The 13,964-nt window shown below is 32.4% G+C and overlaps 2 protein-coding genes across 2 annotated transcripts; one reads left to right on the top strand and one right to left on the bottom strand.

Moving 5' to 3' along the window:
• The first annotated feature begins 6,178 nt into the window (after positions 1-6,178).
• On the top strand, positions 6,179-7,561 carry LOC123685183 (exosome complex component RRP4). The gene is made up of 5 exons (XM_045624801.1): positions 6,179-6,392; positions 6,495-6,732; positions 6,794-6,928; positions 6,982-7,161; positions 7,224-7,561. The coding sequence occupies exons 1-5, from the start codon at positions 6,265-6,267 to the stop codon at positions 7,434-7,436; spliced, it is 894 nt and encodes a 297-aa protein (XP_045480757.1). The 5' UTR covers positions 6,179-6,264; the 3' UTR covers positions 7,437-7,561.
• A 3,124-nt stretch (positions 7,562-10,685) lies between these two features.
• Positions 10,686-13,714, bottom strand: LOC123685214 (protein yippee-like 5). Its single transcript, XM_045624833.1, has 3 exons — positions 13,594-13,714; positions 13,175-13,390; positions 10,686-10,996 (listed from the first exon to the last, which is right to left on the bottom strand). The coding sequence occupies exons 2-3, from the start codon at positions 13,373-13,375 to the stop codon at positions 10,850-10,852; spliced, it is 348 nt and encodes a 115-aa protein (XP_045480789.1). The 5' UTR covers positions 13,376-13,390; positions 13,594-13,714; the 3' UTR covers positions 10,686-10,849.
• Between the last annotated feature and the right edge of the window lie 250 nt (positions 13,715-13,964).

Below are 13,964 nucleotides of genomic sequence, written 5' to 3'. Positions count from 1 at the left end.
AGCGAAGGAGAGACATATACCTACAAAATCAGATTGTGGAAATAAGCAATGTTACGAAAGCTCAGAAAATTTAGAAAAATAAGGAAAAATAATTTGAGAAAAAGAATACACAAAAGATACGTTGGAAGCACTCGACCTACCTTTGTTGGAATGAACGCCAGAGTTGGAGATGGTACTTCCCAGTATCTATTGTCTTGAAAAAACTTGCAGAAAATAGCGAAAATGTCCAAAAATTTCGTGGTTTCGATTGAATCAATTCACGACGTAGCGCACCTTTTGGAACGATAATTCGAACTGATCTCTCGCCCATATGTCCCCATATGCAGTGCGAGATTTCCCAACGTATTTTATCACAATTAAATGAAATGAAAAAAATGAACGGAATAAATGTGAACATTAATTAAAGAAATCGACGCGTTGATTCAACGATTGTTTCGAAACAAAATAAATAATTATATAACTGAATTTAGAATAAAGTTAGAACAAAATAAATAATGAGTGTTGCATTAACAAGCAAAGTGGAGAAGAAAAGAGGGAAGAACGTGAGGGTTGGATACAGAAAATTGTTCATAGAAGAGAAAGTTTTTGTATGGGATGAAAGAGAACAATGTGTAAAGGAACAAGAAGATGTGAAGAAATCTGACCTGGGTCAGAGTTCAAAAACCAATAGGGGTAGATAAAGGACGATTGATTATTAAGATGAAGACAAAGCGAGGAAAGGAATCTGAGTATAGGATAACACAATTGGCAAAAATTAGTAGACAACCTGAGGAAAATAGAAAAGTGATGGAGAAAAAAGAGAGAGATAACTAGAAGTTGGCAACCTGGAATGTGAGAGGTATAAAAGGCAAAGAAGACGAGTTGATACAGGAATTGGAGAGGCATGAGATAAAAATATTGACGATGACAGAAACAAACAAGAAAGGAATAGAAGAGCAAGTGATGAGGGGTGGTCATTTAGTGATTTACGAAGGAGTGGAAGATGAACAACATGGAGCGGCAGGTGTGGGATGCATAATTAACAAGAATTGGAAAAAATATGTGGAACACTGGCAGGTCTATTCGGAGTGACTATTGAAGGTGCGTTTGAGGTGAGAGAGATCTGAGTTGTGGAACATACCTAATAGTAGCATATGGACCAAATGAAGCCGTATTGGTAGAGGGTAAGAACAAATTTTGGGAAGAATTGAACATGGTAACAGAGGAATGCAAGGGGAAAATCGTGGTGTGTGGAGATTTGAATAGAAGGGTTGGTATAAGAGGAGGAAAGATGGGATCGTGGGTAAATATGGAGAAACAGAGAAAACGAATAACGGAGAAAGACTTATAGAATACTGCAAGATGAATAATATGATAATTTCGAATACATTCTATGAGCATAACGATGTACGTAGGTACACAAGGCATGGACATAAAGTTGACGATAGATCAATAATAGATTACTTCTTAGTAGAAAGAGATAATCGCAGATGTGGGAGTGTACAGGGTGGGCAAATTTCGATGTTTTAGCACTACAACTTTTGAACCAGAGGAGATAGACAAAATCTGATACCCACTTCTCGATCTCTTTTTCTGAGAAACTAACAAGGGTAGTATTCATTTTTGGCCACCTTTTTTTGTTTTCGAGTTATGAGCGAAAATTGGAAAAATGGCGATATCGAAAAACATTTATATCTCCGCTAATACTAATGATAGAGCTCTGAAATTAAAACATTATACAGGCACTTTTTTACGTAGAATCCAGTGGCGTGCTCGTATTTCTAAAAGGGTTTTTAATTACGAAGCTATGACCCAAAGTTATGTTTTTTTAAATGGGAACACTAGATTTTTGTGCCATTTTCTGAAAGCTTAATTTTTCCTGATTTCAAAAATATATAACATCGTATGGTTTGTTTCAATATGAATAATAGAAAATGGTCAAAAACCTTTTTTTACTTAAGAGTCTCAATATTTCTATGGTTTCAACTGTTGATGAACACAGAAAAATTGAGCTTTCTATAACAAGAGCAGTGTCCTTCCGTCAATCTGATTATTTCTATGCTTTTCACTTATTTCTACAAAATTCGAATCTATATTTATTTTATACAAATAGTTTCGAAAAGATAAACGAACTTGGAAAAAGTTTCCTAGGTAGCTTGAACACAGTTTCAAATATTCATCTATTGAAATATCGAGAAGAGGTGTCGACTGTGCATTGTGCAATTGTTGTCATTATTAGGTTGAATATTATTTCTTGTTTGTCCCTTCGTAATTAAAATGTTGAGTTCAATCAGATATGCATTGTTTCATATGCTGTTTAAAATGGATTGGTACTTGTGCGTATTGATTCTGGAGACCTATGTAAATAATCTCCGGATACATGCATCTCAATACAACTCTTTCGATTGAAAAATTCGATCTTGTGGTTTCTCCGTTATTTCCAAATCAATTTGTAGATAAAAAAATTTATAAAACATATCTAGATTCGAATTTTGTAGAAATAAGTGAAAAGCATAGAAATAATCAGATTGACGGAAGGACACTGCTCTTGTTATAGAAAGCTCAATTTTTCTGTGTTCATCAACAGTTGAAACCATAGAAATATTGAGACTCTTAGGTGAAAAGAGGTTTTTGGCCATTTTCTATTATTTATATTGATCCGAATCATACGATGTTATATATTTTTGAAATCAGGAAAAATTAAGCTTCCAGAAAATGGCACAAAAATCTAGTGTTCCCATTTAAAAAAACATAACTTTGGGTCATAGCTTCGTAATTAAAAACCCTTTTAGAAATACAAGCACGCCACTGGATTCTACGTAAAAAAGTGCCTGTATAATGATTTAATTTCAGAGCTCTATCATCAGTATTAGCGGAGATATAACTGTTTTTCGATTTCGCCATTTTTTCAATTTTCGCTTATAACTCGAAAACAAAAGAAGGTGGCCAAAAACGAAAACTACCCTTGTTAGTTTCTCAGAAAAAGAGATCGAGAAGTGGGTATCAGATTTTGTCTATCTCCTCTGGTTCAAAAGTTGTAGTGCTAAAACATCGAAATTTGCCCACCCTGTACAGGGGGGCGGAAATAGGAAGGGGCCATTATATGCTTGTAGCAAATATAATAGGTGACGTAAAAGAGAAGGTCAAACATAAGTAACTTATAAAGGATATGAAAGTATCAAAAGTTATAAACTAAGGGAACTGAGTGTTGCAGAGGAATACAGGAAAGATGTAGAGGAGAATATGACTAGGGTGGAAATAGAAGTTGATGAGGGAGTGGAGGAAGTATGGGGAAGGTTCAAGAATATACTAATGGAATCAACGAAAAGGGTTTGTGGTAGTGTTAAAATTGGGAGGACAGAAAGAGCACAGCCTGGTGGAGTGATAACTTGAATAGACAAATTAAAATGAAGAAAAGATTATGGCAGGAATATCTGAAGAATAAAATGCATGTAATTATCTGAAATATAAGGAACGAAGAAAAAAAGTTAAGCAAGTAACACTGGAAGAAAAGGAGAAAAGTTGGAGAAAAATTAGGTACACGGACTATAGAAAGTCCTGAAAAATATGAGGAAGGGGGAGAAGGTTGACAATACATCGATTAAGTGTAAATGAAACAGATTGCTTGTAGGAGAAAAGGAAGTAATGGAGAGATGGAAGGAACATTTCATTGAATTACTGGAGGGAAATGAAGTCAAGAACGGAGAAACAAAAAAAAAAGAGAGCGATGGGAGGGAGAAGTGGAAGACTTGATAAGCATTGAAGAGGTTAAGGCAGCTCTGAGAAGAGTCAAGAATGGAAAAGCTGCAGAATACACCGGAAATGATGAAGAACATGGGGGGAAAAAGGTATAAATATATTCAGGGAAATATGTCAGAAAGCATGGAATTCAAAGGAAATACCACAAAATTGGAAAATGGCGATGACAGTACTAGCCTACAAGAATGGGGACAGAAAGAAATTTGATAATTATAGAGGTATAAACTTGCTAAGTACAGCACTCAAAGTATACGAAGCGATATTGGAGAATAGACTAAGAATAAGTATAAAGGACATACTAAATAGAGCTCAGAGTGGGTTTATGTGGAGGAGAGGACCACATTTTCACTCTGAAAGAGACCATTCATAAGATCAAAAGAAGTGGAAGAAAGGCTTATTTTGTATTTGTTGTATCTTCACAAAAATAAAGCTGAATTCCTTCAGAATAATACAAATTCTACCTACAATACAAGAACAGCCAATATCAATGTTCCCATGCACAAGTTGACTATCTCCGAAAAGTGCCCTTCTTATATGTGCATACGGATTTTCAATAATTTGCCCCAAAATATTAAATCTATACAGAATTATAGACAATTCAAATCAAAAACTAAGAGGTTCTTGATAGATCTTGAAGTGTATTGTTCAAATGATTATTTTGAAAGGCGATTGTAAAATATTTAGTTATAGGTTGAGTTTAGTTGAGTATACAGTTAAGTTATGTATTATTGACACTATTTCATTTCTTCTTTATGTATTCTCAGGGAATATTTCAAATGAAGGTATCTATCTATCTATCTATCTATATGTATTTGTAGATCTGGTGAAAGCTTTTGATAGAGTTAGTAGATAAAAAATGTGGGAGATATTGGAGACAAGAGGGGCAAATAAAAATTTTGTGGAGTCGATTAAAAGTATATATTGTGAAAGCTTGAACTGTGTTATTTTCAGAAATATGAAGTCAGAATTACTTGAGACAAAGGAGGGGCTAAGGCAGGATGGAGTGCTAAGCCCGACACTATTTATAATTTTTTTATATGAAATAATCAAAGAGGCAAAGGATAGAATGGAGAAGCTTACAGTTGGTTATAAGAACATGAGAAGAGTTAAAATATCAGAATGTGCCTTTGCGGATGACATCGTATTGATGGCTGAACAAGAAGTAGTATACAGGGAAATTTGGATATATGGAATGGAGTACTGAGAAAATATGGCATGGAAATAAATAGAAGAAATACAAAAGTGATGGAAGAGAACGATGAACAAGAGGATGATTGGAGATTGGAAATTGAAGGAGAAGTTGAAAAGGTGAAATGTTTCAGATATTTATAGGAGTGGACATAAAAATAAGGGAAGTCAAGAAAAGGAGATTAACGAGAGAATTGAAAAAGCCGGCAGATTATACTACACAGTCAAACAAATATGGGAGGCAAAAGTCGAGGCAAAAGCAAAAAGGGGGAGGCCGCTACAAACATGGGAGGATATGGTAGAGGAGAAAATAAAGAAGAAAGGGAAAAACGTCAGGGAAGCTAAGATGATGACTTCAAATAGGCCAGAATGAAAGAAATTCATTAGATCGAATTAGAATTGGGTATTGTTAAGTTTGAGAATGTAGACAATGAAACCCATACACCGAAAGGTAACAAATGGGATACAGATTATATATTGTATATACTTATTGTTCATCAACAGCACAGGAAGGTTATATCATCGACAAAATTAAGAACAGAATAGTTCATGGCCTGCTAAAATATCGTTATCGGTGAATCCCGCGATGAATGAATTTTCTAACATCATGTGACAACAAAAACTTAATCATCTCGAAAACGGTTCAATTTTTTTGTATTTGGAGAAGAGTACCTTTTTAATCTAATTTTCTCTGCTTCCATAGAATGCTTCTATTTCTTCACAAAAACAAATACAACGAAAGAAATAGCCCCAAAAAAATCATGGCTTATAGATTTATGCACGAAATTTCAATCTGGTGGCATTCACCGTTTAGAAGTTATGCTGAGAAATTTTTTAAATTTTATCAAATTTGGAAGGATATATCTCCCTTAATATGCATTTTGGGCCATAAATTTATTCATCAAACTCAACTTAATTTTCAATGTATTATCCCCCCCAGAAAGCTCAGTAGACATTTTTGACTCACCCTGTATATTATGTATTATTTTTGAATTAATGAAATTTTTATCATGGTACGCCACTACTAATCGGTTAGACTATACATATGTATAATATAATAATCTTGTTGTGAATTAATATAATATAATAAAAATAATACAATATAATAATATATAGTCCAAGGTTTTGGGACGTTATGCTCCCTCCTGTTGTTCTATAAGCTAAGCGCCAAATTCCAATACATATGTATTCACTAATCTGTGGACGACTGTGAACGTGAACTGTGAACGCAACCTTGAAACACAGAATACAGATCAATGATCATCCAATGTTATGTTCTGTGATCCTTAACTTCGAAATCCCATTATTTTAAACTTTTATATTGTTATTATATTCAACATGCCTGGAGAAATATTAATACGTTCTGCATCGAGCAGGGTAAATACATGTGTTGCTGTTGAAAGATCACAACGCCATCCAGAAATTTATACTCCAGGACAAACCATTACTGAACAGAGTGTTATAAGGTGTGTTTGAATGGAAATGAGAGTAATTATCTAACAAGTTTCTTGTAAAGATTCTAATTCATCTTCTGAATGGCACTACAATGATCAAAATAATTATTTTAGGGGTCATGGCACCTATGAAGAAGACGGAATACTTAAAGCTTCTGTAGCTGGTATTCAAGAGAAAGTAAATAATTTAATTTCTGTACGTCCACTGAAAACAAGATACAACGGCGAGATTGGGGATGTTGTGGTTGGTCGAATTACAGAAGTTCAACAGAAAAGGTGGAAAGTTAACACAAATGCACGATTAGATTCTGTTTTATTACTGTCTGGAGTGAATTTACCAGGGGGGGAATTGGCAAGTATAAATATGTTTTATTATCAGTTCCGTCAATTGAATGTTCAGCTTGTATTCTTAGAGGCGACGATCACAAGAAGATGAGCATATGATGAGAAAATATCTCCAAGAAGGAGATCTTATAAGTGCTGAAGTTCAAAGTATTTTCTCAGATGGTTCTCTTTCTCTTCATACAAGAAGTTTCAAATATGGCAAGGTATATGATAAGAGTTGCATTTTCCATGAGGATATTAAGAACTGGATTTTTAGCTTGGGCAAGGATTTTTAGTTAAGGTATCCCCATCTCTTATTAGAAGAAGTAAAACACATTTCCATAAGTTACAAATAGGAATAAATCTAATTTTGGGAACGAACGGGTTTATATGGGTGTATCCTACATCAGATGAAACTGAAGAAAGTGTTGGAGGATTTATCCTTAATAAAGAACAGGTAATTTTTGAGGATTTATTGAAAAGAAATAGTTTTATTTAATGTCTCTCAAAATTTTATAGGTTATTCCTGAAGATGTCAGGATGATTATGACTAGAGTAAGGCAGTGCATTTTAATATTGGCTCAGAGTAAAATTATGTTATATGATACAAGCATCTTATTTGCATACGAGGAGTCCATGAAATATCCAATTTCAGAAATGATAATTCCTGAAGCAATGCTTGATGTTGCAGTTTTAACACAGCATCATTTAATTGAAGCTGAAAATGAATAAAGTCTGAAACTATTGGTGTTGATAAAAACTTATTTCTATATAATGCATTTTGGGGAAGTTTTCTAAAAATTATTATTAGGAAATGTATTTCTACAGCATTACCAAAATAAAAATCCCTTTTTTGATTTACCTTATTTAATTATGTCCAGATTCATATATTTGCCACTAACTGAAATTTTTTCACCGCATGATATTAAAAAGACAATTCACAGCATTGGTCTTTTTAGATTAAAAATATGTTTTGTCTCATTTGTTCAAATTTTTTTCCAATATTTGTGTTATACCTAGCTCATAATACAATTTTTCTTCTCAGCATTAATAATTTACATGCTTTATCACAAATGCAATTCAACTCACACACAGGAAAAAGAAAAAACAATATGAAATATGGTTTCGGTAAACACGACCCCTGTAAATCAGTCGCCCAAGTTATATATACTAATATATATATATACCTCAGAAATGTATATCTTAGGTCAATTCTCAGGATTCGGTTCAGTGTATTTAAAATATGACTCATTTTAATGACGCTGAACAGAATCCTATATTGATACTGATAATTGACCTGAGCTGTAGATACATTTGTGAAGTAATGTCTCATAGTTCTGAATAAACTCTTTATTATCCCGAATTTTATTATTATTATTGACCGAGTTTTATTGTTTTTTCTGGTGTGTAATTAGTGCAAATTTGGTTCTAAAGCGGAAATTTTGAAAATTATTTTGTATTTATACCTTCTAGTGAGTTATTCTTTTGAAATATTTATTGAAATACTTTTGTCAGTCGAAAAAAATTAAAAATAGGATGTCTTTAATACGCCTTCCCTGTTGCTTTTTTCATGAATAACATTTTTTACAGAATAATGTCTGACAAATGTATAGATTATCTACCACTTTATTTGGTAGGAATGACCCTGGCTGAACTTGAAACTATGGATCATTTTAAGTCTACTTTTTGAATCGGAGGTCTAGAATGAAGTTGGTGATGATTTGAATGAAAGTCTAGATATAGAAGTGATTTGCCACTTTCAACTATAAGAGAAAGGATTACATCAATCGCGTCTCAATCTGCCTATCCAAAAATTGCCATTGACGTCATATTCAATATTCCGGGAATTCACATTCTCAGACCATCTGTTATTCCAGAACGACTAGTCACTTGCACAAAAGTGTAAAGGTGTTGTTCATAATTCTTTGGTGGTTCATAATTATTTTTTATCATTTTCCAACACTAGAATTTGAGAATATTGCTATTTTCTTTGAATCATCAGGAGTTTACTCAATTTTGAGACAGGCAGAAATGATCTCTGCTAATTTTTTTTCTGTCAGATAAATTTGTTAATGAATAATCTTACACTTTCATCAGAAATATCTCCACATGGATTGATTAGGTGCTTTTTCATCGGAAAGTTTGAAATCAGAAAAAGATTCTTTTCGATTAATGTAAGGATGAACATGAAAAACCAAGTTTTGAATATGATTATCTTGAGTTTCAGAACTAAATGATTGTAGGAAAACGTTCTGCTGTGCATAACAATGATCATGGTGATAAGCAATGAGGTATCTGTAACTCAAGTACAGTAAGATTATTCTTCTTCATCCTATGTTAAGCCTCAGGCTTGTAAATACACTTCAATCGTCGGTGGATGTAGACACCCAGGAGTAAGATTATTAAAGCCTTTTAATATTCTTACTCCATACGAATTACAGGATACCTCCTCAATGCTCTCACTCGTTACATGATTATTATTATGCTAGAAGAAAATAAGCAATAGTAGTATTGAGAGAAGAAATTTATTTTTTTGTAAAACAATGGAATAAGAAAGTGATTGGATACAGTCTTAAATTTCCTTCTCTTTGCATGATTTTATGCAAGATTTACTGTTGAAAAAGAATAACAAAGGCACTGATAGAATTTGAGTGGGAATTCCAAATAATAATAACATACATTTATTGTGCTCAGTCTTTATCTTAACATTACAATATGATTACAAAAATTGTTCAATAACTTATTTGTTCTTCCACTCGACCAAAAGAATTAAAAAAATGGGATTCAAACTGAATCCTCAACTTTATTCCTGTATATGGAGATATTTGAATGTAACATATAAAACACCTTGTTTCGGAGTTCAGGAACCTGATACAAAAAGCAACCCTCAAACATAGCAGTTTACTTCTTTGCGGAAAATGATATAATTAACCGACTGGAATTAAATATGGATAATACTTACCTCAAAAACATTAAAATATTTTTTGAACCCTAAGAAACTTGAATGGGAACATGATGCAACGAAGACTTAAAAGTGCACTTCTCTTAAGGGTAAAAATATAGTGGAGCGGCGAGGTGAGAGGGCGATTCAAATATTCTATTGTATTTAAAGTGAAAACACACACACCACAAAGTGCGTTTGCACTTCTGTACAGCTTGTCAACTTTTCATTGGTGAGGGCTTCAAGATATGCCGCAAATATTGTTATTTTGATAATAAAATCCATTAATTTTTAGAAATAAAATTACAGTTGAAAGGAGGGGAAAAACCCTCTAAATGCTTGTATAAAACATTTGGAATCAACATAGAGAGCTTTTTCTTCTCTTTTTATTTATTGTAACTTCTATAAGAGATGATGGATTATTGTTTCTATAAAATTAAAATCGTTCTGTGGTTATTGAAAAATTTAAAAACAATTTAGACTGCCTCGGTAGTTCAGAGGGTTGAAGAGTCAATCGAAATTTTACATATAACATTTCAATGAAACGGCCTGCACGAAATTTTGCATTAACATTCATTTCACTATTTTGCATCTGATTACTTAATTTTAGTTTGATCGAATGGGTATTTTTCAATAATTGGAATAACAAAGTTTTCAAATGAAATTACTGAATATTTCAAGTCTTTAGCCCATTCAGTTGTAGAATTATCTTGCACACGGCGACCGTTCGCCATATGGGCGGAAAATTTGATTTTGACCTCGTATTTGAGAGTATACTCGGTACAAAATTTGAAAATATTGGACATTAGGGTATAATGATAGCCCACTTTTATCCTGAAACAAGCACGCAAAAACTAAGCATTTCAAATAGATATTTAATAAATATTTTTATATTCGTAATAAATGTATATCAAATAGCTATATGGTTATTATAATTATTTTTATATTAATATAAAAACGATAAAGTATTCTAATTATAGCAACATATATGGAAACAACACAAAAATTTAAATACTGCTGAAAAATTATTGAATAAGATATAAAGAAAATTTTTTAATAAATGGTCTTTTGAAGTCACATCTCAATAAAATTAAATGAAATCATTTTTTCAAAGTGAATATGAAAATCTAGTTTATGTCTTAAGAGTAATTTTCATCAAAAAGTTAAAAAACAAGATACAACTATTCACTACAAAATCAGTCTTTCATCTCTCTTCCATTCCATCACATTCAGTCACAAGAGCTCTTTCTAGAATTACCCGTCCTTCTTTGTATCTCTGATTTTCTTCTGTAGCAAATTCATACATCCAACCCAGTTTTGTACTACAGGCTTTGCAGAATACATCCCTCACCTAAAAAACCAAAGGATCATAAATATCGAAATAAATTATTTTTGTTCTTCATTTTAAATCTTGTTTCGATAATATTCATACTTCCAAGTCAAATTTTCCTTCATACATGTTGAAATGTTAAAAAAATTTTCAAATATTTTTAGATTATTGGACGTTGTACTATGATTCAAAATCTCTAAAACATTCAACTTCAATATCCAATCGCCTATCATCAAGTTTTATATTTCATATTTATGTTATACTATCATATCATGGCCTGATTGTTGGAAGCATTTTTTGCAATGAGTTGGATGCTAGATGAGAAGTTAATATTCAGCCTACACTATTAAATGAATACAAAAATAAGAAACTAGTTTGATTTTTGGGAAATGATGAAGTTTTTAGCCAATTATCAAATACTAGCTGTCCGCCCTGGCTTCGCAGGTTCTTTTAGGCAACCCAAAATACATCCTTCGAAGTGTCAAATTATATTCTTGTCTACACCGGCTTTGCAAGTTCTGTCAGGCAACCCAAAATACATCCTTCGAAGTGTCAAATTATACTCCATGATTGTTCGCTTGGTCTGAGGAAAAAGAAAGCCTTATTTTCGGTACCATTTTTTCGAAATTAATTTGTTGTATTAACCTTTTCATGACAGTAATGAACACAATAAACGTTAAACGTCTTATTGAAAGCATGCTCAGGTTTATTGAAACCCTTAGCAAGTGTATGAGGACTATACTATTATTGGTTTGAAACAGGCAAAATGCTTTCTTCTTTAAAATTTCATAGAGAAACATTACTTCTTCTTCTGATACTAATTTTTTCTATTAATACTTTTTGATTTTAACGAAAAAACGCTTTTTATTCTTGCATGCAAAATCTCCAGGGGCCATTCCGAATAATCTGTCAGTTTCAATCAAATATGTTTACTGATCCAAATACTATAGTAGTAAGGATTGCCAACAATTAAAGATTATCTATTCTCAATGTGTGTTTTTGTTGAAAAGAAATATTCTAATACACCAATTCAGAAGTATTTTGTTGAACCTTGTAACTTTATTGATATTATTGAAAATAAAATATGTCTTTATATGTCGTGTGCATGTTCTCATCCGGTTCAATTCAAAATATAATGAACTCTGGAAAGCTGTTGAACATGTTCTTAGATATTTGAAAGGAACTGGCAGACAGAGCTCTCGTTTATCAGAAGTCAAAAGAATTATAAAATCATATGCAGGCTATTGTTTCATATGAGAATGCAGTTGTTTCTTGGTAATATTAGAAGCAGACCATTATGCAATGTTTTTATATGAAGCAGCAGAATACATGGCACTTAGGGAATCTGCTAAAGAAGCTATTTATCTAAGAGGATTCGATTTCATTCCATAAGAGAAATTATAGCAAATGAAGAAATTGAGTTACGAAATGTAACAACCAGTAAGATTATATCTGACATTTGTACAAAGCCATTACAGAGACTGAAACTGGAGTTCTGCGTTGAAGCTACAGATTTATCATAGTTTTGTTAACTTCAGAAGATTGCTGTATTAAGCAGGAGTGTTGAATTTTGTTGAACCCTGTAACTTCATTGTTTTTATTGAATACTTGCTAATTGAAGAATCTGTAGTTATTATTTTAGTTGACACGCAGTTTGAAAGAACTGAACTGAACGCAATATTTTTATTATAACTTCTACTAATGACATCAAAACAACAACTGTCAAATGTTACATAAGGTAACTCAAAATAATAAATAGCAGGAGTGTATATTTAAAATGTATTAATTCCAACAGAATCATTTCAATTTAGTATTATTGTCTTTCATGTTAAATTTAATTCTTTATATCAATTGTCACTCAAATATTCAACAGTTTAAAAATATTTTTTAATTCAACTGAGGAGACGAGATAATATTATATAATTCTTGCACTGTAGAGTTTTGATTTATTTTCAAGTCTTTAGAGAAGTAGAAATTTAGAATTCTGGTTAATCTTCTTCACTTTCATTGAGTCATATTTTTTGTTCTAGTTAGAAGTTTGTTTACATTCTAAAACTGTGTTGCAACTGCCAATAATGATGTGAGTGCATGTTAAAATACAATAACTTCGTTCCTCTAAATTTTCCCTGATAGTGAATTGCAACAGAAATGAAGCAATTCGAGTTATATAGAACACTACATTAATTTTTTAAATGTTACCATATGACGTCCAGTTAACATTACTCTGTCTTGGTTTTCACTGTAAGTCAAGTTGACCACTTTGTTAAAAAGAAAGGCTCGTCCTGTAGCTCCAGTAAATCTGGTACTTATCAACTCTCCCCTATTTGTTAAATGGGTATCACATCTACCACAAGCAAAAATTCGATTTCCACCCATGTGCTCAAGAAAAATTCTTCCCATTTTGGACTATTTTAGCTGCAAATAAACCATTACGTTCTAATGTAAACACAGTAAAAACCTTTGATGAAAAAAATAATTTAATGTTATTGATAAAACTGTCAATTTTTGTTGTCAATTAATAAGGAAACATGAGCAAATATGTTCTAATTTATCAATTAACTAAAAAATTCTAAAACATATTCATTTCAACATATTCTGCTTATTATTTGGTTACTTACCAATCAGATATTGTATAAAGAAAACAAAGAACAGCTGATACTCAAATAGCAAGAAACAAACTCCAAATTTCACTCTGTCGTCTGTCAACTTGGTATCGAATATCTACGCAGTATATCCGATACCTGAGTTAGCGATACCGTGTGAGTATCGATACTGAATGGAGGTATCGGTATCAATTTCCGTCATGAACCCTTTTCAGATCGGTGTAAAGGAGTATTTTACTCGTACATTCGTTTAGTAACTGTTCGACTTCGACTTTTCATAAGGTAGTTCGTACATGGATATTCCCCCTACCAAATAAAATTTCAGACTTTCAGAGTTTTCAATATCACCGACTAGCTAATTATGAGAGGGGTGCTACCTTCTTTCA

Source organism: Harmonia axyridis, chromosome 7 (assembly GCF_914767665.1).
Source record: "Harmonia axyridis chromosome 7, icHarAxyr1.1, whole genome shotgun sequence".
In the NCBI taxonomy this organism is placed as follows: domain Eukaryota; kingdom Metazoa; phylum Arthropoda; class Insecta; order Coleoptera; family Coccinellidae; genus Harmonia; species Harmonia axyridis.
Note: the sequence above shows the minus strand (reverse complement) of the source record. Positions and strands in the feature narration are given on the sequence as shown.

Excerpts from the sequence above, each read along its gene's own strand:
- LOC123685183 (XM_045624801.1), top strand. The coding sequence starts at position 6,265 with ATGCCTGGAGAAATATTAATACGTTCTGCATCGAGCAGGGTAAATACA. Across the intron at positions 6,393-6,494 it reads ACTGAACAGAGTGTTATAAG|GGGTCATGGCACCTATGAAG; the intron begins GTGTGTTTGAAT and ends TAATTATTTTAG. Across the intron at positions 6,929-6,981 it reads GAAGTTTCAAATATGGCAAG|CTTGGGCAAGGATTTTTAGT; the intron begins GTATATGATAAG and ends CTGGATTTTTAG.
- LOC123685214 (XM_045624833.1), bottom strand. The coding sequence starts at position 13,375 with ATGGGAAGAATTTTTCTTGAGCACATGGGTGGAAATCGAATTTTTGCT. Across the intron at positions 10,997-13,174 it reads TGTTAACTGGACGTCATATG|GTGAGGGATGTATTCTGCAA; the intron begins GTAACATTTAAA and ends TTGGTTTTTTAG.